This window comes from Echeneis naucrates, chromosome 8 (assembly GCF_900963305.1).
Source record: "Echeneis naucrates chromosome 8, fEcheNa1.1, whole genome shotgun sequence".
Lineage (NCBI taxonomy): Eukaryota > Metazoa > Chordata > Actinopteri > Carangiformes > Echeneidae > Echeneis > Echeneis naucrates.
The window spans coordinates 2,231,052-2,256,133 of record NC_042518.1 but is presented as its reverse complement, the minus strand read 5'-3'; the positions used below and the strand labels follow the sequence as shown (position 1 = coordinate 2,256,133).

The following is a 25,082-nucleotide window of genomic DNA, read 5'->3' as shown; positions in this document are numbered from 1 at the left end:
AAATGTGCAGCTGAGCAGTAAAATGCAACTTCAGTTGGTCCATGTAAGTTATAAAGAATGAGGATTATTGTTATTATCACAGCAGATCCCTGTTTATTATATGGTCTAATTTTTTTTATCGATATTTAAAAGTGGGTCTGCAGAGAGCAACATAAGGCATCGGAATTTATTTTTATTTATTTATTTATTGTTTGTTTGTTTGTTTTTTGATAGATGTCTAATAAGATGGGTAAATATTTGATCCGGTGTTCCAGCAGCAGTCCAGCGGGTCCGTCCACCTGAAGATCTCTGAGACGGTTCTCATTACAGCGCGCTGTCTGGAAAGGCTGAATCAATCAGAGAGAGAGAGAGAGGAGAGAGGAAGAGGAGAGAGGAAGAGGAGGAGGAGGAGGAGAAGAAGAAGACAGCGTCGGCGGCGGCTCTGCAGTGGAATACGCTCTGATTTCAGGGAAGGTGAGCGCTGGAGTACCGAGCGGAGCGAGCCGGATTCTGGACCGGGATCAGTACAGAGGTGAGTCCCGATGACATTCACACAGTCTGGAGGATGCCGATTCATCAGATTGTGGTTGTGTTGATGGTCTGGTGTCTGTCAGTGCAGTGTGTGTGTGTGTGTGTGTTTGTGTGTCCAGACAGTTTGTGCGTTTGCTTTGCGCGCAACAAACTACTGATGGAAATCCTTATTCATGGACCTGATATGATGTGTGTGTGTGTGTGTGATCCAGTCCGAGGCCTCCTCACTGGACTCTCCGGGATTCACACGTATGACGAGACAAGGCGTGTGTGTGTGTGTGTGTGTGTGTTCCCCGTGATAGACTAATAAAAATAGATGGGAAATAAACCAAATCTCCAACATCTGCTTTAACCTGCATCAAAGATTTGAACTTTTCCGACGTCGTCAGCTTTAGTTTGTTGGTGTTGTGTGTTTTTTGTGTTGTCAGTACAAGTTCATCTAACCTTGGCGGTAAAGCAGCTTCCTCTGAGCGCGCAGCTGACGGCTGACCGGGGGGCAGTTTGGGGGTGATGCCCGTCTGCGGGTCCCCGGTGCGGACCCCTCCCCCACTGGATGTGTGTGTCTATTCTTTTTTATTTTTTATTTTATTTTATTGGAGACAAAAAATGCGCAGGCATCTTGCGGATTGTGTCGCGGCGGGTTAAACTGTGAGTCAGAGTCCCCCCCCCCCCGTTCTCACCTCCCCCCTGGGGGGGGGGGGGGGTAGATCCGGACCGATGAATGAAGATCTACTGCCGCTATCTGCAACACAATGATTCGGTTATGAGAGGATTTAAATGCTAATGTGCGGTGTTTCTGAGAAATCCGCACGGACTGGGAGGAGATTGCAGGCTGTGCGTGTGCGTGTGCGTGTGTGGAGCAGCTGGATGATCTCCTGAGTTTTGTGATACAGAGAATAAGTCATTAATGGGGTGTTGGAAGGTGAAGTGGGGCACTGGGGCAGGATTAGACAAGAGAGGGGTTGGGGCTCTAACAAGGAGGGACGTGGGGGGGGCATTAAGAGCTCCCTTTAAGTTTTGCAGATTTGCATCTGAGAGGAAGGATTGAAGGGAAACTCTGGAGCTTTAAGGCATTTCTGTCCAACATACGATTAGATACCATCTTTGTTTTTTACCCCCAGTCTGATTAAAGGATCCAATTCTGCTGTTTGCATTTTAGCGCCTGTGATTTTTATTCGTGCTCCCATATGAGTTTTAACGCCGGTTACCTGTAAACTTCGTCCCCATCAGCAGCTCAGGTGTCAAATGAAAGACCATGACACATCCCGTTTACGAGACGCAGCTTCTTTCTCATTACATCCAAAGTAGGCCTACAAATATAAAACTTTAAGAGGCTGGCATGAGCTTTTTTATTTTATTTTTGTTTTATCTTTATGCTACCTGTAAAGTGGGCATATGTGTTTTATCCACTTGGTATTGTGACCGTTTACGTTCAACAGTCAGGAAGGGGGGCTTCTATGCTTTTTCAGCTCGTGTGCCCGTGTGCATCAGCACTGCCCCCCCCCCTCCCCCCCCCATGAGAGGCTTGTCACATGGTATCACATTTAAAAAGCCGAGGTCTTCCAGCTCGGGGCACCGCTTCAAATATCAAGACGTGTCACTGCTGCAAAAGCGAGGCCAAAATGTCAGTGGAATTTGTTCGTTCTGAACTTTGTCATTGCCCCCAGACCCCCCTCCCCATCCAACACCACCTCTGGAGCGTTACCTAAGCTGGAACAAATTCAAAGTGGGCCAGGTTGCTAAAAGGCAGCCATTTATGAGAAGGAGGCGGCTCCAAGGAAAGCAGGAGAGGTTTTACTGAAACGTCCTCGGTGTGGTTTTATGGATGGACAGAGGTGAACTCCTACAAGCTTCATTCTGGGGAATTTGGTGGCAGAGAGAAGCAAGAGCTTGATGAATTAGTAAAGGCCTGGCAGCAGAGCAATTCCAGAGCACAACTCTGGCTGAACCTCCTGTAAAGTCCTGAAGGTGCAGAGTCACGACACCTCTTGACCCAACATGCATGTTATTAAAATTCAGCTGCTGGAAAGATCAGCTTATGGGACATTGGATTTTTCTGCTGCTTCACGTTTATCACAGTAAAAGCTAACATATTCAAAGATCTTCTCAGAAGATAATTTTTTTTTTCTTTTTTTAAAATTCCTCAGCATTTGTGGAGGAAAAAGTTTAACTTTTCTACCATCCTTATGACTTTGTGCGGGCGCTGAATCCTCCTCGTGTCACAAATTAAGCGCCAGCTGACCGATCCCGGCCGTTTGAGGAATCGGGCCAGGCTGTGCTTTAATTTCCGAGGTGCACCATTTATGCATGGCCGATGAGCTTGATGAAAACAAGCAAGCGGGTTAACAGGGACATGCTAAATTACACCAGCACACCTGGCCGAGAGGGAAGGTGTGACTTTGAGATAATAATGCTTGGCTCCCTCCCCGCCTCTCCGCCTTGATACTGCTCCACTGGAATTGGGGAGCCATTGTACAAATCATTTCCAGAGGAGATGCAGAGAGGCCGGGCCCAAATCCGCTCAAAACAAACTCATGAGGAGGGGAAAGGGCACGAGAGAAGTCCAGCATATCAATGACTGCCCCCCCCAAAAACATCATCCATTGTCGGCGGCATGCGCCTCTTCTGAATGAAGCCAGGATGCTTCGGATCTGGCCAGCGTAGCTCGCCTTTCCTTCTCCCTTTACTGTACCTGAAAGGACAAAGGACTGCATTGATTCAGAGGGACCTCTCTGCTGCTACATTATGATGCAAAGAGTGTAACTGTTGCCCTAAATTTGGAGTCTGTGCCAATGTGTGTTGATGCACACGCACCGATCTGTGCGTGCACGGCAGGGGGGATTATAGATGACACTAAAACTGCTCTAATCAGGGCAAGCTGGTCGCTGATCTCTTCATAGGGCGAGGGCGACGGTGATTGATGGCTCTTCGACTTGCTGATGTGCACAGGTTGAAGAGGAGAGAGTCGCTGATCAGCCATGAGAGGCTGAAAATTGTGGGAACTAACCTCAGGCTGTTCCTTAATAATGCAGCACGGCGACACACACACACACTCCTCATCTGAGACACTGGGATCATATCACAGATGTCGCTGCTGGCCGCCTCGTGCTCGTGCCATGCCTGAACCCAAGAGACCGAGATCTGAGATTCTGTTTTTTGTGCATAATATGGCACAATTTGGGTCTTAGTGACCGGAGGGGCGGGAATACATGGGCACTGACCCATCTGCGGCAGGAATGGATATAATTAGCCCTGATTGGTTTGATTGAGTCCCCTGTCCGGGCCTGGGTGTCGGCCCTTCAGGGATCATGATGACTGTCCGGGCATTAATTATTGAATAATAGTTGGAGAAATGACGATGGTTAATGCTCTAATCCAATGAATTGTCATAATTAGAAACGAGGAATATCTTCTCATCCTGACCAAAAGTGGAGAGGGATGCCTGGAAAATGGTTGATCCCCCCCGAGTTTATGGGAGCTCTGTCTGGCCAAGTAAAGATGGCGGCGGAGAGCAGCTGGTGGGTGGACGCAGTTTGAAAAGAGCTGTGTGTCCCAATATTGACTTTAGAGAAGAAGAAGCGATATTATCTCCTCCCGGTTAGATTAAGTAGTCATGAATGCGGTCTGGTAATGAAGGCGGTCAGGCCTCGGTGACCACCACGCTCTGTGGCCACCGTCGGCTCGGCCACATCCACGGAGTCTTAAGGGAGTTTGTCTCGGGTCAGTGACGGCATAAGGGCTCAGTACAGCATTGCAGAGTCAGGCTGGGGCCTTTCCTCCGTCTGCCTCGGTGACTGGCTGCGTTGGCTGGAGGCTGCACAGTCGTGGCATACTGATGATGATGATGATGATGATGGCTGTATAAATATTGATGATGTAGATGGCAAAACACAAAACAGATGAGAGCATGCAAGCAGTATACATGAAATTATATACCTGATGACCAAAGTGTGATGCTTTGCCTCCTCCTCCTCCTCCTCTTCATCACCTTGTTGTTGTTTTCTTGTCTCCTTGTGATTCAAGCCTGACAGAGACAGGTTTGGCTTCCATCATGAGGAGATGCCTGGAGAGAAGAGTAGGCGCGCTGTTGCAAAGAGATGACACGTAATCAAACTTTTGGGGGGCGGGTCGATATCCAGATGGAGGTTGTGGTATTTTTTAGGGGCAAGACGCTGATGTCACGGCGAAATGGTGACTGGAGAGACACGTGGTCCCCTCAGGCCCCGCTAAGAGCCCAGAGGAGGCAGTTAGCAGGGCTGTGATTAATCACGGATCGGGCCTCGTGGTTGGGACGGTTACTCTGGCGTGAACCCGTTCGCACTTCCACTATTTGTTTTCTCTGCGACATTTGTGCAGTGTTGACTCAGTTGTACCAGTTTATTTATACATATTGCCCCCCTTGCACTTTTCTCATGTGGCGACTTTCGGATCAGGTGGCTCAGCGGTGAGACGTTCAGGCTCATATTTCACTGTGTGGGACAATTGAAACATTGGCCGTTAATTGATATTGATGAGCACCTAAAGCCCCAGCTAGTCCTGATTTGGTCATATCATTAAAATGGAGAAAGTTGGAGCCCATCAGGAGAAGTCAGAGCCAATTTTCCTCTTAGCCGTGTTCCTCTGATGACCTATGTCTAATAATATAGCAAACCGGCTGCCAGGTAACTATTGTTATCAGTCAATTATCAGTTTACTGCACTCCTCAGGAATGTGCTAAAGTGGAAGTTCAGCAAGGCTGGAAAAAAAAAGTAAAGAGAAAGAAAGGCAGAAAGAAAAAAGGAAAAGAAAAAACACTTTTCCATCTCGCTGCAGGGGTTTACCGAAGTGACGCCCCACTTTGGGAGCTGCAGAGCGGGGCCGCGGACGCCCTGAGCCCCTGTCAAACATGACGGAGACACGCAAGATGGTGAGTGGTTACTATGGCAGGTTACTATGGCAACCTCAGGTCTCTGTGAGAGCTTCCATTTCGCACAGCGTGGGAGAGAGAGGGAGAGAGAGAGGGAGAAAGGGGGGTGTGGAGAGACGAACCTGCAGAGAGGAGAAGGGTGGAGAAATGAGCAGAGGAGGTGAGGTGTGGAAATAAACATGCCTGAGGTGGCAGGAAGGGGAAAGGGGAAGGAAATGGTGAGGAATGGGATGGATGCGGCGGGAAGGAGGAAAGGTGACGGGGTGAGACTGAAAGGTGTGAGAGGAGCAGATCGGAGGGCAGCGAGGACGGATCATGTGGACCGTGTTAGACCAGATCTGCACCACAGACACACACACACAGACGCACACAGGAATATATCAGCACTGCATTGTAATCACTCGGCTGCTGCACGGTGTGTTTCCACTCTTTATCTCTCCTTCTCCTTCCTTTCTTCCCGCTCACCTCTCTCAGATTCGGTTGGCGAGGCGTTTCGGCTGTGAGAGACATTGTGTCAGTCTCTGTGACTGGTCTCCATGGAGACGTCCATCAGTCAGTCCGTGTCAGTCTTTCGTGGGGAAAGGCTTATCGTGTTTGTCAGTGTGAGAGTATATCTGTCTGTGTATTAGTCAGTGTGTCACTCATAGAGGACGCTGGGGCGAGGCCTGAATGGATGGATTGGTGTATGTGGGGGGGTGAAGAGAGGGCAGCTTATTACGTATGCATTTGTTTGTTTAAGAAAAACAACCCATCGATGCTCCGGTGTGAGCTGCTCTGACAGATGGACACATAATTAAAGCGTCTCCACCTCAGCCCCACGTGTTGCTCTGCACCGTCTCCATGTTTGTTTGCCTCCTTCCACCCCTGAAATCCTAATTAAACACTGAGCCCCCACCACACTGTACTGCAGAGTCCCCTATTTTTTTATTATTATTCACTATGGTATTAACTGAGTGGGCATCAGTAGGATGTTGTGAATTTGTTGTATTATCTTGCATGTCTTGACCATTGCTGGGTACCTTTTTTCTTATTTTAGTTCACAGAATATTGTGCTATTTTCTTATTTATTTTTGATTCTTTCTTCTAATTGTTGCTGTTTCCAACATTTCTGACCTTTATTTTTGGACACGTGTCTTCAGCTGCTGTTTGTCCTGTAGCGATGACCTTGACCTTCACTAGTGCAGAAGTCGTTGTTATGCCGTTACTTATTCTAATTATAGACAAATGCGTTTGCACATTAAAGGTGCTCAAAACAGTGAACTCAAGAGTGCAGCCCTGTTGAAACTGCCCCACCCCCGACCCCTCTGCGTTTGATCTGTGGATGTGCAGCACACCAACTTCCAACTGCTGGATTTATACTTAATAATAAGAGTGCACACTCTTTGGCTCTGCACCACCTAAAGAGTGTGAACCATAAATCCCCTCAGAAGTGCAAATGTTAGAGTTGCATTATACACAAATATATGAACAGGAATGCAGAGTGTGGCACTTACAACACATGCTGATCCACAGAGTCTCCACAATGTAACTGCAGGAATGATTGATATTAAATCGCACAATGTGCTTCAGAATGTTTTTGCACGCGAGTGTTTGCACTTGCTGTAAATGCCAACCCACGTGCTCTCAGTGAGCAGATTTCCTTCATCTTCCATCTACTACAGTTAATCTTGTTTCATGTAAAAGTCACCTCATTGTTGTGAGCGTAGGCATTTTCTTTTGCTTTTCTTTTTTAAAGCGTCTGGCACTGACTTGACGATGCATTCACATGCCAATGAAATGCTCTGAAATGTGAGATGAGACCGTAAACTGATTAGAAAATTCAGACAGCAGACACTTAATGTATTATTATAAGGGCTTGTGGAACAATCACTTTAATGCATCAATAATCCACGATGCGTCTGTGAAAGGAAAAGATCCACTCACCTCCAGTTTAACCCAAATAAAAAGAAGTTTACTAGAAACTCAAACATGAGAAATTAATCTTATATTAGAAAATGATGCAGGTTCATGTTTAGTTGTCATATATTTTTTGGGGCATTTTTTCCTTTAATTACATAGAAATACAGTGACAAGAGACAGAGGCAGTTTATGGTGTCAGTTTCTAGTCTCAAGTCTTCAACACTACACCAAGTTAATTTTTTAGATGTTTCTCCCATTTAGAGGAAAATAGATGAGGGGATGAGCTGGGGGGGGGACTATTATGCGATTGACAGATTGTATCATCCAATCAGGATAGAGTCCAAAGCAGGTCAGCCCCTTCAAATATGGCTTAAAAAAAGCAAGATGGCCGACAGATACATTTCAAAGTGAAATATAAAACATTATGATGCATTAATACCATCAACATCAAAATCCTTATGATGGATATTTTCTCTTTTTGTTTTTTGTTTTTTTAATGTTTATTTTAGTATTTTTTTGTAGTTGGTTTTTTAAGTTAGTGTGCTTTGAACTTTGACCCCCAATGAAGTGAAAGTATATAGGAACAAGTTCTCAAAAGGTGACCCCCCCTCTGCTCATGTCGACTCAAAACAGTCTTGTAGCTTTCACTCTGACATGTTCCACAAACAAAGACCGACCTCCATCACAGAAATGTCATTAAACACACTCGCACAGTCACATGGAGTCAGAGTGGACTCACTGCAGTTTGACCTCCTGAAAGAAATCTCGTACACACTCGTGTGTTTTCTCCTGAGCCCCCCCCCACAAACAAAAAAAAAGGGAAAGCAAAGGGCAGCATGAAACACAGCAATGTTGAACCAAGTCATCCTCTCTTCAAAACAGCTGCGAGCAACAAACTCTCAACTGAGGAACACTGGGGAGAGGTTTTAGACCAACTCAACCCCCGCCCCAAAAAAGTGCCGTTTACATTGCTCTGTAAATGGCTGAGAGACATTTTGATTAGCTGCTGGCTTTGGCTTCTCCGTCTCAGCGCGCTGGAATTTAGTGTATCAACACACTTAACAACCTTAAATACGGATTAATTGTTCGCCAAACGGGCGTCCCGACCAGGCAGGACTGGGCAGGACAGAAAGAACTGGATTTTATTTGAAGTCTAGAGCTGCCGGAGTGAATCTGAAAACGTTAACATTAAAAAGACTTTTATCCCAGCATGTCATGACAAGTGGTACGGAGCCCCCCAGTCAGGAGTCTGAACGTGAGGAATGTCTGTTAATGGGGGCGCTTTAGCACGGTGACTTTTAATCTGCAGCTCTTGCCCACCCCCCCTCTGAGGAGGAAGAGGTCCTCGCTCCTGTAGGAGCAGCTCTGAATAGATCAGGGCTTCTCTCCACATCCTGCATCTTAATGAGGGCAAATGGCACATCTTTGGATGCTTTGAGTGGGAGGCCAAAGGTGGGAGACAGTGCGGGGGGGGGCAGATCTCATTTGACAGGGATGAGCGTTGAATAAAGCGTGGAGTGCTCCAGTTTAAGAAAGCTCTTCGTGCTGCTGAGCTGTTCGCTAAAAATAAGCACTTTTTGTCTTAATGTTGCTCCAATTTAAAAAAAAAAAAAAAAAAAAAAAAAATCCCATGTGAAAAGGGAGGACAGCGGCATCAGAGGCCGCACGTCCTCCTGTCGTGAGATCACGCTAAGAAGCTTAAAAAGGAAACGAGGAGGAAATGAGAAGGAGTGTCTGTCTAATTAATAGTTTATCATACAATCATAAGCTCAATTGACCTTCTGCACGGAGAACAAAACAACACATTAGCTCAAGTGCTAACGAGGCATCATAGAAGACATCAAAAGTGTGTTTACATTTGAAATATGTTGCAGCAGTTTCAACCAGCTGGAAACCAGTTCAACTGGTGACAGTGTGAGTTTAAGAAAATATTGACGAGCGTATAATCTCCTTGTAATCCAGTTTAATGCAGGTGTCGAAGAAAATTCCCGGTTAAATCAGGGCGTCTTCATTTTTGTAATCTCTGACTCAACGCAGTTGAAATTGATTGTTGGCGAAGTTGTGTGATCCAAAGTGTTGGATGAAAGAGATGGAAGTAGAGAGTGTAACGTACAGGTAGGGCCCAACACCTCAAGGCTGCACAGGCCTTTATTTATCACTCCGCTAACGGAGGATGTGCAGAAATCAGTTAGCTGCATCGGGATTCACACACGAAATGTTCCTGCACAGAATGTGACAAATCGGTGGATCCAGATTTAATCACTCGTTCCTTGGCAATTTGCTCTTTCTAAAAAATTTCATTCGAATCATTTTATTTTCTTTCTTTTTCCACTGCACCAAAAATAAGAAAAAAAGGAAAATCATACAGTTTGAAGAGAATTAGGGGGCCTTTGTGTTATTAATAGTCACATCATGTTTTGTCCAAAGCCTAAAAATTCCACATCCAAAATGAAACAGTTCCTTCAGTCAGTCTGGTGACACGGATACCTGCAGCAAGTCGAGCGGCTGATTGTCCAAGAAGGTGGAAAATTATTGTGTTTGAATCCTAGGATGTGAATTAGTGTGCTTCAGTTTTGACGGAACATCAAGTTTCTCCTTTTTGTTCTTATTTAGCTTTTAATCGTATAAAATTAATTTTAATCTCCAAAATCTATGAATGTTTTGGTCAAAGTAGAGTCCAAGTCCAGGAACGATTTCAAAAGAGACTTCATCCAATTGATTTGATGTTGAAAGAAAATGAAAGTAAGCTGGAAAATAACAGGTTGTATGATTAAGCCGGGTGCCTGTAGCAGACGGCCATTAATTTCAACAATCCTCACATGAAACAAACAGATGAAATTGGGAAAACAATGAAGTCTGGAAAGATGCAACACTATTAAATCCAATGAAATCCAGCTCTTGTAATATGAGCCAGTCGTTGTTATGACGTTAAATCTCAGTTTGATCCAGGAGAGAAAACCCGATACGATCCAAACAATTGTTGTAAAGCCCACATTTGTCACGTTCAGTTTGAGCAGCGCACAATGTGACTCTGCCTTGTTGTTGTTTAGAGACACTAATACAAAATGTTATTCTACCATCACTACCTTCATTATCTGCTGTAGTCCGGCTACAAAGGTAACAGAACCTTATGCATCTGAACGTCTTCAGGTTGCTGCTTTTTGCAGCTGCAGGGCTTCTCTCTGGACAATCTGCTCTCTTCCTGCATTGTATCTGAAGTGGGTCCAAATGTCAACCCGTTTTGCTGCCATCATGTTCCCTTCCCATCACTCTATGCTGTCTGAGCTCCTGCCTGCCGTAGCATTCAAAGTGCACGCAGTAGCTGTAAGCCCAGGCTGTCCTCGGTGCATTCGAGGTGCGCCGCAGAGTGAAATGTGCAAAAGGAGTGAAATGACCTGAAAGTATCAGCCACGATGAGAGAGAGAAGCTTCAACGCTTCCTGTCTTCTCCTCTTTAGCTCCCTTTAAGTAAGGAATGGAGGTGTGACATCCCACAATTCCTTGCAGCAGCGGTTTTTAAATAATAGCACCTTTGTAGTTTCACCACAGTTGACCCTTGTGATTGTGGAAACAGCACAGCAGCTGTTTTTTCTTTTTCTCTGACACCATCAGAAACTTATGGAAATCCTTTTGTGTGACTGGCTGAGCTCCAAATCCATAAATAAATTTGTCCAGGTCAGCGTCGCCCTGAACAACAAGCATATTGAATTTGTAGTCCATAACAAAATACATTTATAAATATATTTATTTATATACACTTAAAAAAGGTCAAAAACAGAACTTTATTTATTTGTGTCTGAAGGTAATTTACTCTCGCTCTTTGTTCAGTCCCCTGTTTTGTTTAACGGCTCAGCTCTCGCTGCATGTTATTATATTATTCGGATGTATTCCATTTTTTTCTTTTAAAGATATCTAACCTGTTATTACCTCCTTCATGGAACCACTGGTCGTCCGTGTGATGCAGATTATTTCATGAAGGTTTCCATTTAGGTCAAAGAAAATTGTGATCAAAAATTGTGTGTTTTTTGTTTTTTTCATCCTTGAGTTTGGAGATTTCAGAGGCTGCATTTAAAGACCAGTGTATATTTATCCACTGGGATCAATGAGTCATCTGGGCTAACATCTGACATCTGAATATTTCAATAACCTGGGGGGGGGGCTTCCTCCCCTGAGAGCCAGACATGAATCAGGTATAACTGAGGCAACGCAAACGACACTGATACACCATTAGTCACACTGCTGATAGTGTGTGTGCGTGCTTGGGGGGGGGCAAATGATGTCCGGGCCTCATTCACCAGCAAGGCCAGCACTTGTCCAGCTTCCTTTCAGTGTTAAGGGGGGAGGAGGGTGGAGGAGACAGAGTGGGGAAGTGTGGGGCTTCCTCTTTCCCATCCTGCACAATAGGACACAGGGACAGCACCCCCCCCCCCCATTTAGAAACTGTTCACAAGTACCTTCTGTCATAGCCCGGTGCCCCCCATCATTAAAAGGAGAAAACCCTCTGCATGACTCGGCTACTTCTCTTCTCTCTCGCTGTTGTTTTCCATTAAATCAGAGCTTCTGTGTCCTGATGCAGAATTCCTCTTTTCATTTTTTTAAAAGCCCCCCCCCCACCCCACCCCCAACCCCTCAGTCTTTCATCCCAAAGTCAATTTTCCCTGGCAGTTATTCAAATGCTTTAAATGTTTATAAGGGCCTGTGAAGAGTGTGAGCTTTAAGTGTGATAGACTACCGTGGGACCAGGAGGGGGCTGAGTGTGAGAGCAGCCGGAGCTCAGAATTAATGCTGGTTAGCAGCAGACTGTGGACGGTCTGGAAGGGATTATGGGCTAATAGGCCCGTTATAGTGAAACTGTCTCTGTGGCGGGATTATCACCCGACGTGGAACTAGTGAGATGCGGTTTGTTATACGGAATATCTTCATTTTAAACTTCTGAATGCACGTTTTATCTCAAGTGGCTCGGTTTATATTTAGTCCGGCTGTTGCTTACTGTGTGTTGTTCTGCATGAGCTGCTTTTTTTTCCCCGCCTTTGTCTGGCTGGGACAAACAAGATATTGCAGGCTGAGCGAGGAGCGCCTGCTAAGTGAAAATTTAGTGGTTGTTTTATGTTAACCAGCAGACACTGAGGGTAATCATATTAGCGCTGATTTATCATATCCTAAATTTGTCTGCTTCTTATGAGCTGTGCAGCATTGAGATCACACTTTTGATAGAGCGGCTCGGCCCCGGCCCGGGAAGGCCTGCAGAAATGAACGTCTGGGAAAGTGAAAGACCTCGCTGCAGCCGGCTTGATTGTGTTGTGGACCGTCACATTCCCTTCTAACAAGACGCAGCGAGAAGAGACTGATCCGGTTGGGCGCTCTGTGTTCACTGGAGGGGGCCGGCCTTTGTAGAAATCTGAATCACTTTGTTTAAATATGATGGAGCCAATCTGGTATTTAAAGGACGAAGAGAAAAACGCCACAGCTCCGGTTGGAAGTCAGACTTGAAGTTGTATGAGTAGCTTCAAACGCTTTTATTGATAATCAGTCTTGTCAGTCTTGCATTCCACGTGTGACAGGATGTAACCAGCTCGGCAGATGCTGCTTCCACATCTGGACTGATTCTAAAACCAGAATCTGCTCAGATTTGGGCCACACTGTGGCCTCAAAAAATACTGCTCTTCTTCCAAAAAAGAAGTTTCATTCATTAGTAATAAAATGCTCCATTACTCCATTCGATACACTTTGGGCTTTAACTGCTGCAGTGTCACTTGGTTTTTATGATAGCTGATGTTAGCTAACTTTGGCTAAATGTTTAGTCAGCTAAATCACTGCTCACAACAGCTTGGCCTTTTAGCTTGATGCTAAATTTAGTGAGCAGATTTAGATGCAGAGCTGTTTCTGCTCTGCTGGCATTCATTGTATATGAAACACAGACAGTTATTAGTGATTTGCTGCTGCTGCTGAAAGAGACCAAAAACAGAGCGAAAAGGCCTTAATGTGACTGCAGGAGTGTGTGTGTGTGTGCGTGAGTGTGTTAGCATCACTATTTAAGCATCAGCTTAAAGGGTGATAATAAATCCCCCGAGGTGGCCAAAAACATTCAGTAGGCCTTAAAATGAAGAGATGTCTATCTGAGAACCCTCTTCTGAAGTTCGGGTCTCTGTGGGGATTTAAATTATTCCTCCTTGTTTCATCTGAAGGATTTTCAGAGGCTTAAAATGTCAAAGTATCCAGTGTTTGACAAGTCTGACAAGTAAAGAAGTGAGAAAACAATACAGCATTTGTATTGTTCTTCCATTAGTTCATTTAAAACCTCATTTCCCTTCAAATTAGTTTTTAAAAAAAAAATCAGCCCCGTAGTTTGGAACAGTGACGCTGTCGCTCTGTTCCCAACAGAAATAAACTTTTTTTTAGGAATCTGGTAGAAATTAGTGTCCGTATCTTAAAAAAACAAAAACTGATGTCTGCTCTGGAATAAAGGCCGTTTTTATTTTGTTTCATAAAAGACTTCAGACAAAATGAGCCGTGAGCACAGATTATATACAAAGTGAACCAAAGTGGGCCTTAAACCTGCATTCAGCGGGCGACTCCACTGGTTGTATAAAGAAGTCAGATTGTATTGAAGTCTATGGAAAAATGACCCTACTTCTCTCTTGATTTGTTGCTTCCTGGTTGAGTTTGTGGTCTCAGTTGGGCTTTAGGGTTCAGAGACGATGTGTCCGGCGACAAAAGCACCTTAAATATGTCGTCATCTTAAAAATGTAGTACATGGCAGACTGTCCTCTGTTCACCGCCCCCCTGACACCCCTAGTAATGCCTGCAGGAGCTGGAGGACGCCCCCCCCCCATCGCTGCTGGCATTCATACTGAAAAGGGGACGGAGGTTTGGAGGGAACGAGGCAGGAGGTGGATCTGTGTTGCCCTCCCCATCACCCTGTTACGACAACCCCCGCCACCACGAGCATTGTTGCTGTTTACATGTGTGCTGCACATTCTGCCAGATTGTTTCTGATTGGTTTTTTATTGGTATCGGTAATGTAGGGCCGTTAAGGCCAATATTGATGCCGTTCAGGTCGAAGGAGCCAATTTCCGTTTGAATTTTATTTTTCTCTGGGCGGCGAAGCCTGAGGAGCAGCAGCTGGGTGTCGGTCGGTGTCAGTGATCAGTCGGTGATCAATGCCGCTAATCAGAAAAAGGAGTCATATCAGCCATCGACCGCCGCTAACTGAATTTAATAAAAGGGAAATTGATTGAGCAGATTGACTGAATCAACAGCTGCCCTGAAACATCCACAGCTTTGCTTCAGCAGCTAGAATCTGTTTTTAATTATTTAAAATTAAAGGACAGATTTTCTTAAAGCCTCAGAGATAAATCCTCGATTAGGACGATGTCGTCGCCATCGGGGGGGGAGGAGGTCACGGCTGTATTACCATCTCATAAACCAACATTATTAGCCTTTTTCTTCTCCCGTTTGGCTGCTTGTGGCTGCGTGAGCTGCCATCTTGGCGTGCAGCAGGTCATTAGAGATGGACCTCCATGAGGATGTGCAGGCAGGACGCTGTCTCCCCCATCTCGCTCTGTTTGTATGAGGAAGAAAAGTTTCCATTCCTGGTCAGAACCATTCGCTTCAGGTGGAGACAGAAGAAGCAAACTCCTCCTAATCCCACCCTCTTCCTGCTGACATTATGGCCCTGTGGTCACTGGCAGAGATGTAGTGGAGGGTAAAATTATCCAAATTCAATTACCCAGCCGCTGGAGGTCGACATAAATCTTGATGGAATAAAATTTGCAGGATACATCATTGAGGCAAAAACCCAAAGATAGACCTTTTTTTTTGATAAAATTTTTATTATAAAGTCCTGTTTGGATCCTACAGATAAATAAATCACAGGGAAGTTTTGTGTCTGCAGAATAAGCTGCTGGAATTTTTCTTTTGCTCCAAAAAATCATTTTAATTTTCAGCATTTTATAGAGCAGAGATTATACTGTGTATATAAGAGTGAATATGAAAATATTTAGCTCTGAAGCTGCTCTTTGAAGCTCAAGGTAAAATTTAAGAGAAACATCAGGAGGACTCTGAGTCGACAGTAATGAATTCTATTGTTTTTGTCATTGTATTTAAATGATCGGTGAGTTTTGCATGTTCCATTTAAAACCCTACTGGCCTCCGTTCATTTCCCCATCACAGGAAAATCTGTCAGCACACCTAAAAACCTGCATGTGCAACTGTAGTCCACCACACCGAACAGCGAACATCATTTCCTCGTTGTTGTCGTTCTTCAACTGAATCAATGAATGGAAGCAGCAGCTGCATGGAAGTGTCATGAAAGGTGTGTTTTTGACCACACACACCTTTCACTGGAAAAGAGTTTGCAAAAAAATGTAAAGTAAAAACAGTTTAGTTAAAGTTCCTCTGAATGTAAGTCCAATATTTACTCTGCTTTTAGCTCTGTTTTTGGCTCTGCTCGCTCCTGAGGGATGTATCTGGCTCTTTAGCTTCTAAATGCTCCCAAACGCTGCTCCACTGTGTTCACCAGCTGCCTCTGCCACTTTGTGTGTCTGCAGATTGCAGGTTTGTCTTTTCAAACAACCCCTTCCACATGTACATATATAAAATCATTTATAATGGCAGATATTTCAGTTGAACTTCTAAATGTTGCGTTTCATTTTCACAGATTTTTATTTTATTGATTTATTTATTTATTTATTTTTCAAAAAATGCTGTGAACTTCCTTTTACTTCTACAGAATACAACATGAAGGTTGGGGCATCTCTGTAGCAACACAATGCTAATGCTGCAAAAAACACACAACAGTGTTGTGATATGTTTGACTTTAATCAAGGAAAATGCAGCTCCTCAGTTGGATATTGAAATTGGTCATGTAATGATTTCAATCACACTTTGACTGGATTATAGATGCTTTAATAAAATATTTGTGATAAAAAAGAAACAGTCATAATTACATACAATGTCATTTCAGTAAAATATTATTAAAATGTCCTGTTTGGAATCAGACTATGCTGAAATCATATTTATTTATTGGGGGGGACTTTTTTCAAAAGTTTTACCGACTGGGATTGAAACTGCTGTCACCTGTTTATGGAGCCATCAGGTGACGCTCAAAATGAATCTGTTCTGCCTATTCCAATGCCTGCTGAAGCCGACATGAAGAACCCGACGTTAAAACTCGGTCTTTCATTTATTTTAACTTCTATTTAATCTCTTTTTAGTCAGCAGAATGCCACTTTGCTTGACCTTTTTAATCTGCCGCTGCGTCATTACTCATGGGAGCGATGACCCTGACCTTTACACTTGTGATTTATGGTTGTTTGTCATGTGGAAGCGACGCGGCGGAGCCAATTCGAACGAATCGCCGCTGAAGAGAAAAAAAACAAAACAAAATGAAACAGAATCGCTGTTTTTGCAACCTCGTGGTTTTTCTCATTCACTCTCATGTTCGCTCTGTGCCATTTGTGTACAAATGTGTATAGGCTGCTAATGAGCGAGGAGGAGGAGGGTTGGCGTCGGGGGTGGGGGGTGGATGTGGAATTGGTGGGATACAGCTGGACAGAGTGGGAGACTGTGGTGAATAGGTAACCATGGTAACTCTGTTGGCTAAGATTTGAATGCAGAGAGAGACGAGGTGGTGGGGGGGGGCAGGAAATAGGTAATAGTGGGAAGGAAGTGTAAGGAAGGATGGAAGGCAGCTCCGGGGAGTGAGTTAGCAAAAGAGTTCGCAGAAAAGAAGAGTGCAGCTACTTCTATAGGAGGAGATACTGAGGGAGGTGGGGGGAGGATGAGGGGGGAGGAACAGGAGGGAGAGTTACAGGTAGGGGACTATTGTACTGTGTGAGCAGTGACAGCACTGAGGCAGAACACAGTCAACTGGCCTCTAACCAGCTGTCGGCTCCAACTAGTCTCAGCCCCCCCCCTCCAACAGCACCACCCAACCTCAGAGCCCCCGCCTTAACCTCATCCTCCACTGAATCTCTTTTTTTTTTTACTCCCCACCTTTCCACTCTGCTCAGACGTTGTCTACCTGAAATAGCTCTGACACTTACTCCTCACTGGCAAGAAGAGAAAAAATAAGAAAAGGGAGAGAATGGAGAATAAAGGTGGCTGGAAATGTATATATAGATGTGTGTGTGTGTACACACACACACACAGAAATAACACTGACTGGCTCTTTATCTGGCCGCTGTAGCTCGGCTGGGAGTCGGCTTGCAGGCGGAGGTTGCACGGCTGCTGCAGATGTTGCAGATGTTGCCGTGACTCTGGTCAGAGCTGTTGCTGCTGTTGTGATTTCTCATCGTGTCCTTGTGTGTTTTAATGTCACTGAACTAGCAGGTTCCCATTATTGATCCATCCCATGCCCCCCCCCCCCCTCCCCGTTTCATATTCATCTCCTTGTATTGTCTCTCGCCTCCATCTCTCTGTTTTATATGCGTCTCTGTGTTGTCATTCCCCTCCCTCCATCTCTGTTTTATATTCATCCCTCTATTGAGCCTGCCCCCCCCCCCCTCTGAGTGAGCGATTATTAATATTAATGTTCCTCCTCTCTCCCCATTTTCTCATCTGTACTATTTTTTACATATATCTTTCTTTTACTACTGATCTTTTTTCTGCTCTTCCCACTATTTATACCTCTCTCTGGGTCTTTATCCCTCATCATCCCTTTCACTCACCCTTCGCTCCATCTGTCTCCGTCTCTATCTCCCTCTCTCTCTTTCTTTCTCCGGCCTGCTCTCTGCAGCTGTTCGGTATTCATCTATTACTGTAGTGTTGATAATTCCCGTCTCAGCCTGCAGCCATACAGTCATCTATCAGATTAATAATCCTTCTTTCCTTCTCATTCTCTCTCTCTCTCCTTTTCTTGTGTTGCCAAGTGAGGATGCTCAGCCTGTCAAATGAGTTTTTGTGTCAAAGTCCCATCATTACAGCCATCATCGTTAAAAGCTTTATCTCTATTGCAGGATGCCCTTATTTAAGGTTATCTGGGTCTGAATAACCTGCAGAGGGTTGGGTGGGGTAGGTTTAGCGTGCCTGTCCAGGCTGGTGGGGTTGGACTTTAGCTGCACCATTCGCCTCCATCCTGCGCTCATGCAGGAGTGGAATTAGCATTTCAGTCCCACCGCTGCGTCTCTGCTGCTGCAAGAAGTGACACTTCTTGCCGGATTCGGTCTCCTCTTTTTAAGGACTGGAACGGCTTTGATAAGTACGAGTTTAATTAAAGGTGGCGAGGGCGGCGTGTTCAAACATCACTATATCACCGTTGTATTAATTGTTATACCTCGGTATAATTAGCGTTAACAAATGAGACGGCGGCTGAGTTGACTACAAAGCCCCAAACTCACACCAGCGCTGTTATTAATGGTTCTCGGGTTGTAAGACCACATGTCCCATAATCCCTGTTGCTTCCTGTCTCAAAGTGGATGCTGGTTGTTGGAAGCCATTTTTTTTTCTTTCCTCCATCTGTGACTCATGAGAAGCCCATTTCAGCAGATTTCATGTAAACACCAAAATTGTTTCACTCCATGTAAGCAGGAAACACGGTGATAACATCGCAGAGTCTCTGATCGACCGTGTTTATATGTGTTTCACGTTTTTGTTCCACAGATTATAAATGGCACCTGTTAATATCACAGCCAACACAACTTTTATTATTTTATATTGATTTCTACGTGGAGATTATTCAGCTGAACAAAGCGGGTGCTGTTTTTATTAGTCTAAATAAAGCCTTGTTCCCTCTCTCTTTTAAAAAATCCAAACTGATGCTGAAGTAAGTGGCGGATTAATTTAATCGATGACAATTTTCAGAATTGATTACGATCAATTAATTTCATTTTATTGCATTCAAGTAAGAAATGATTTAGTTACAGAGCTATGTCAGATGCTGCCGTTAAAAAATAACTAAAATACCTGAAGCTTCCACAATATGCAGGACTCGCTTGTTACACTATCTGAATATACCTGTAGATGAGCAAAGGTCACTTGTCTTGTTGGCATTTTACTGAATAAATCAATTGATGGCGATAAATTGTTAATAAAACAAATGTGGGGCTTAACACCTTAAACTTCAACTGACAATCAGCTTCGGTGAGCGCCTGTAGGCCCGTCCATGATTGTAAGTGACGGTGCTCATCAGCGCACAATTATCCCAGTGTTTCAAAAAATGAATGTCTCACTGATTTATTCATGTTTACGCATTAAATGCAGCCCGGTAAAGATACAACTGTCTCCTCCAGCTTGCGTGTTTTATTTGTGTTTCTGTACCAACACCTTGGACCGTTAATTACGGGGATCGGCTTCTACCTGCCCCGGCTGCATGGATTTGATTTCTGACAAAATGTCTGCTCGGGGATTATGTGGGATTTTGAGTTGAGCAGTGACACAGAAGTTCTAATGCTTCTCAAAGATTTTTTGACAGGCTGTCCCATGATAAGCCATACTGTAGTTGTCTACTTGTTATTTGTTCTGTTCATTCTCTGTTGGTGAAAACACGAAGCGCCGTGTGTGTTCTGCCTTTAATATCTGCTCTCTCATTGTCTCTCCCTCCCGTTTGTTCTTCCACAGTAACTCCTGGGTTCTTCTCACTTCACAAAGAGCCTCGCTCAAATCCGCAGACGGCACAGAGGGGGAAATAACATCTGTTTATCTGCATATTTCTATGTTCAAAAAACAAGAGGAAAAAACCGAGCGATCGACGGCGGACAGGAAACATCTCGGAGGATGTGGAATTAGAAAGAACAAATTGCCTCTGGAGAACCGAAGGAAGGGCGGAGCTTTTCTCGCAGAACCACCAGAGTGGAGTCACCTCACCTGCACCTTCGGATTAAAGAGCAGGGTCATGTCCCAGTTGCCATGCGCATCGCCACGCTGACCTGCCTTCCCGGCCCTTCCCCCTTCCTCTTTCTATTGGCCCAGCTGCTACTGCGGCTCCTCCTCCCTGGGCCGGACTTGGTAGGAGCCGCCTCCTCCTGCCCCTCCCTCTGCACCTGCTCCAACCAGGCCAGCCGAGTCATCTGCACCAGGCAGAACCTGGACCAGGTGCCCGAAAGCATATCAGTGAACACGCGATACCTCAATCTGCAGGAGAACTCGATACAGGTGAGTTCCTGAATTGTGTTGTGCTTTAAATATAGAGAATGTCCAAACTCATCTTTAAAGGTCCAAACAGTTAAAGGTCCATACGGTCTAAAGGTAGACCTTCACGTGGTCAGGTCTGGGATCTATACTACGCCGGTGAAGGTATCAAAGGTCTCAGCCCACAGAGACCTGCTCACAGCCTGGACTCAGAAACTGAGCCGTAAAACCAGCCGTTGGGAATTCTGGGACTTTGTGATGTCACAACTAAGCAGTAACCAGCCTTAGATGTAGTGGAGACCCAACCGACCTTTAGGGATTTACTTTCCGTCAGTGTTGTTTTATCTGATCATACAGCCAATCAGCAGAGAGGATCAGATCCTCTGTGATTGGACAGTTTTCGGTTCAAATAAAACCGCAGAAAAATGTGTAACCTTGGACCTTTTAATTTCAAATAAATTCACATTGTTTCTTGTAGCAACTCGCATCAAGAAATGTAATTTAGGGCTTTTATTATTGATTCCCTTCAGTTGTTGCTTGTCTCTCATATAACGATGAACGACCGGAGGTCAGAGTTCGCTCTCTTTTATTTACAACCACACAGAAAGCTCACACATGTCAGCGTCATTTTAGACACACAACTCAATACAGCTATTGATCTCATTTGTAATAAGTGTAGCTATTTATATAGTTATTGATACAAGCGACTAATCCCATGTTGACAGACTGACGATTGTCTCAAATAGATCCACACACAGACAGTCATATATTTACTTATACTTAACTACAATATCTGTTTGTATGTTTGCTTTTGTTGTTGTTGTTATTGTTGTTGTTAATAAACAAAGGGAACGTCGGGTTGTTGGGATTAACTTGTTGATACAGGTTTTCTCAGAGAAACTGAAGTTGTAGGAGAAGACAAAGGAGTAAAGGCTGTGGTAATAGTAGGAAAAGGGGCACTTAAGCCTCGGCTGAACTGAGGGAATATTTTATGAATTGACACTGTGCTGCCTTTTGTATGCATTACCAATTTATCTAGAGTCCCTAGACGGCGTTTTGTGGCTTTACAGCTGCAAGGGAAGATCATTTAACCACAGACCATCGATACAAAGCACACGAAGCTCTACATTTCTAAACAGAGTGGGCTAATTTTACTCTTCGCAGCAGCATTTGAAGTAATTGTATTCCCCTTCATGTCGCTGACAGCGCTTTGTTCTTTTGTGATTTTCATTTTCTTTTTTTCTTTTTTAATACTCATTTCCACCACATTTTTATCTCCATTAATGAAAAGCAACGAGCATCTTGAACAAAGTTGTCCGGCACTTCTCTTATCGTGTCAGAGGCCAATGTGATCTCCTCGGAGGAAAACATCTTGTTATCAAACGTTGTGTGACATTAACGGAGCGTAAACGGGACATTGGGCCTTGTGATTTGGCGCGCTGGCGTTTTAAGCGGCGCCGCTCACACGAGGAAGAAAAAAATAAAAAAAGAAATAACATTAACAATAGTCGCCACATTTCGTTTTTAGCCTACAAATTTGGACTCGGTTCACCGTATCCTGCAGCCCCACTTGAAATGATTAAAAATCTAAAAATGTTTTAACACCTGAAGGCATCCTAGATTCTCAGGCTTATTTTTTCCTTCACTGAGTACCCTGAGAGTAAAGCCTTGACAGCTCCCACCCCCTCTAAACATCCCCACCCCTCTCGCTATCTCCCGCTCTCTCCCCCCTCGTTGCCTCAACGCCACCCTCCCCCTTCCTGCTCTACATACAGAAGAGGCAATGGCCTAACTCCAGGAGTCTGCGCCTCACTCGGGGCTTTGGCCACACAAAACTCAAACAGTCAGAGATTTAAGGGGCTTTTAGTAACGCTCTCTAGCTGTCCGTCTTTCACCTCTCGCCAAATTAGCTCCGGTTGGACCTGGGCCTTTGGCGCCCACGTCCTCCTGCGCAGCCGCCATCTTTTTATCTGCTCCTCTATAACTTGGATTAAAGTATTGGGTGTTTTTTTTGTTTTGTTAGTTTGTTTCTTCTTGTTTTTAATTTTCTGAAACTTTTATTTATATTACTATATTTATTTTATAGTTTGTGGTGACTCCTCATGTGAATAATCCAACATTGATAATCAGTTTATTATTGAGGGATTATCACTGTCAGAAGAACCCGCCCCCCCACACCCTCAGTCTCACAGAAAAAGTAGAGTGAAAAGCACTTGAGTGTCTGGTGCAGGCAGTGAAATAAGGTCAGGAGGAGGACGGCATTTATGGCAGCTTTACCAAAATACTGGCGCTTTTCATGCTTTATAAAGCTTTTGACTCGAAATTAAATTGTGATCTGTTTTGGTCATTTTTCACAGGCTGTGCTGGATGGAGACGCCAGGCCTTAAACCTGCATCCAATAATCCCAATTTGTTGGAATAAAACAGAATTATATTGAAGTCTATGGGAAAATCTGCCTATTTCTCCCTTGAATTGTGAGCTCAGTTACTGTTGTTCCAATGAGTTTATGGTCTCAGTCTCTAGTCTTTCAATATGATGTTAATTTTTACGATGTCCCATTTAGAGGAAAATAGACCATGAAGCAGGAGATAAATTAGGGGCGGACTAACATTCATGCCACAGAGTTTCTGTAGAACTCAACTGAGGGTCCCCTTTTTCACTTTATCCAAAGCCGTCCCCTTGTCAAATGTCAGTTTGAAGTCATTCCACATGTCAGACAGTGACACTATCTCTGTCTGTCCTTCTAGGTTATCAAGTCCGACACCTTCAAGCACTTGAGGCACCTCGAGATCCTCCAACTCTCCAAAAATCAAATCCGTCAGATTGAAGTCGGTGCGTTCAATGGCCTGCCCAACCTCAATACGCTGGAGCTCTTCGACAACCGCCTCACGCTGGTGCCATCACACGCCTTTGAGTACCTCAGCAAGCTGCGGGAGCTGTGGCTGCGCAACAACCCCATTGAGACCCTGCCGGGCTATGCCTTCCACCGCGTGCCCTCGCTACGACGCCTGGACCTGGGTGAGCTCAAGAAGCTGGATTTCATCTCCGACGCGGCCTTCGTGGGCCTCATCAACTTACGGTACCTGAACTTGGGCATGTGTGGACTGAAGGACATTCCCAAACTGACAGCCCTCCTGCGTTTGGAGGAGCTTGAGTTGTCAGGAAACCGGCTGGAGATCATCCGACCCGGCTCCTTCCAGGGTTTGGTGTCTCTCCGCAAGCTGTGGCTCATGCACTCACAGGTGTCCGTTATTGAACGCAACGCATTCGACGACCTCAAAAACCTGGAAGAGCTCAACCTTTCCCATAATTCCCTGCACTCCTTGCCACATGACCTCTTCACGCCCCTTCATCAGCTGGAGAGGGTACACCTCAACCACAACCCCTGGGTCTGCAACTGTGATGTCCTTTGGCTTAGCTGGTGGTTGAAAGAGACAGTGCCCAGCAACACTACCTGCTGCGCCCGATGCCACGCACCGCCATTCCTAAAGGGCAAGTACATCGGAGAACTAGACCAGACGCACTTCACCTGCTATGCGCCCGTCATTGTGGAGCCGCCTACAGACCTCAACGTCACTGAAGGCATGGCAGCTGAGCTGAAGTGCCGCACAAGCACCTCGACGACTTCGGTCAACTGGATCACCCCTAACGGCACCCTGATGACTCACGGCTCTTACCGGGTTCGGATATCTGTTCTGCACGATGGCACGCTCAACTTCACCAATGTCACCCTGCGAGACACGGGCCAGTACACCTGCATGGTCACCAACGCCGCGGGCAACACCACGGCAACCGCCGTCCTCAACGTCACTGCTGCCGACGCCAGTGTCAACTACACCTACTTTACAACCGTCACCGTGGAAACAGTGGAGCCCCCGGGAGAGGAAGAATCTGCGCTGATTTCCATCAATGAGACCTTAATCCGGGTTCATCCCGGCCCCACTCCCTCGGGGCACTTGTGGCCAGAAGGCGTCCCCACCACAGCCTCCTCCCTGTCGACAAGCTGGTCCTCTTCATCTCCTCGGGCCACCCGCCCCACCTTCACTGTGCCCATCACTCAGCCGGGCTTCTCAGGCCTGGACGACGTGATGAAGACCACCAAGATCATCATTGGCTGCTTTGTAGCCATTACCTTCATGGCAGCGGTGATGCTGGTGGTCTTCTACAAGCTGAGGAAGCAGCACCAGCTGCACAAACACCATGGCCCCGCTCGCGCCATCGAGATCATCAATGTGGAGGACGAGCTGGGGGCCGGGGCCAGCAGTCGAGGCAGCGGCATCTCAGGAAAATCCACCGTCAGCCAGAGCGGAACCAGTGGAATAGGAGGGGGCCAGAGCCTCAGGCTGCACCACCCGGAGCTGGTCAACCTGCCAAACCTGGCCCGATCAGACCACCTGAACCACTACTACAAAACCCATCACTTCACCAACAACATGATGGGCCTGGGCTTGGGCTCTGGGCTCAACAACAACAACAACCCCTCGCCCTGTTCTCAGTCTCAGAACACATCCATATCCTGTTCCCAGGTTCCGCCATCCACCGGTGGGGGGACGCCCACGGGCGGCACCCTGCCCTCCCCCGTGCCCCTCCCCCAGTTGGGCCTCCACAGTTCTTTGAAAGGCCTAATGGGGAAAGGCCAGAACGAGCCGCTGCTCTTTAAGAGCGGCTCCAAAGAAAATGTGCAAGAGACTCAAATCTGA

The 25,082-nt window shown here is 45.5% G+C and overlaps 1 protein-coding gene across 2 annotated transcripts; it reads left to right on the top strand.

Moving 5' to 3' along the window:
• The first annotated feature begins 385 nt into the window (after nucleotides 1-385).
• lrrc4ba (leucine rich repeat containing 4Ba) lies at nucleotides 386-25,082 on the top strand. 2 transcript variants are annotated; one of them, XM_029508911.1, is made up of 3 exons: nucleotides 386-511; nucleotides 19,873-20,406; nucleotides 23,130-25,082. In XM_029508911.1, the coding sequence occupies exons 2-3, from the start codon at nucleotides 20,161-20,163 to the stop codon at nucleotides 25,080-25,082; spliced, it is 2,199 nt and encodes a 732-aa protein (XP_029364771.1). In that variant the 5' UTR covers nucleotides 386-511; nucleotides 19,873-20,160. The 2 variants fall into 2 exon arrangements, with proteins under 2 accessions (XP_029364771.1, XP_029364772.1); XM_029508912.1 differs by lacking the exon at nucleotides 386-511 and adding an exon at nucleotides 5,296-5,416.

Excerpts from the sequence above, each read along its gene's own strand:
- lrrc4ba (XM_029508911.1), top strand. The coding sequence starts at position 20,161 with ATGCGCATCGCCACGCTGACCTGCCTTCCCGGCCCTTCCCCCTTCCTC. Across the intron at positions 20,407-23,129 it reads TGCAGGAGAACTCGATACAG|GTTATCAAGTCCGACACCTT; the intron begins GTGAGTTCCTGA and ends CTGTCCTTCTAG.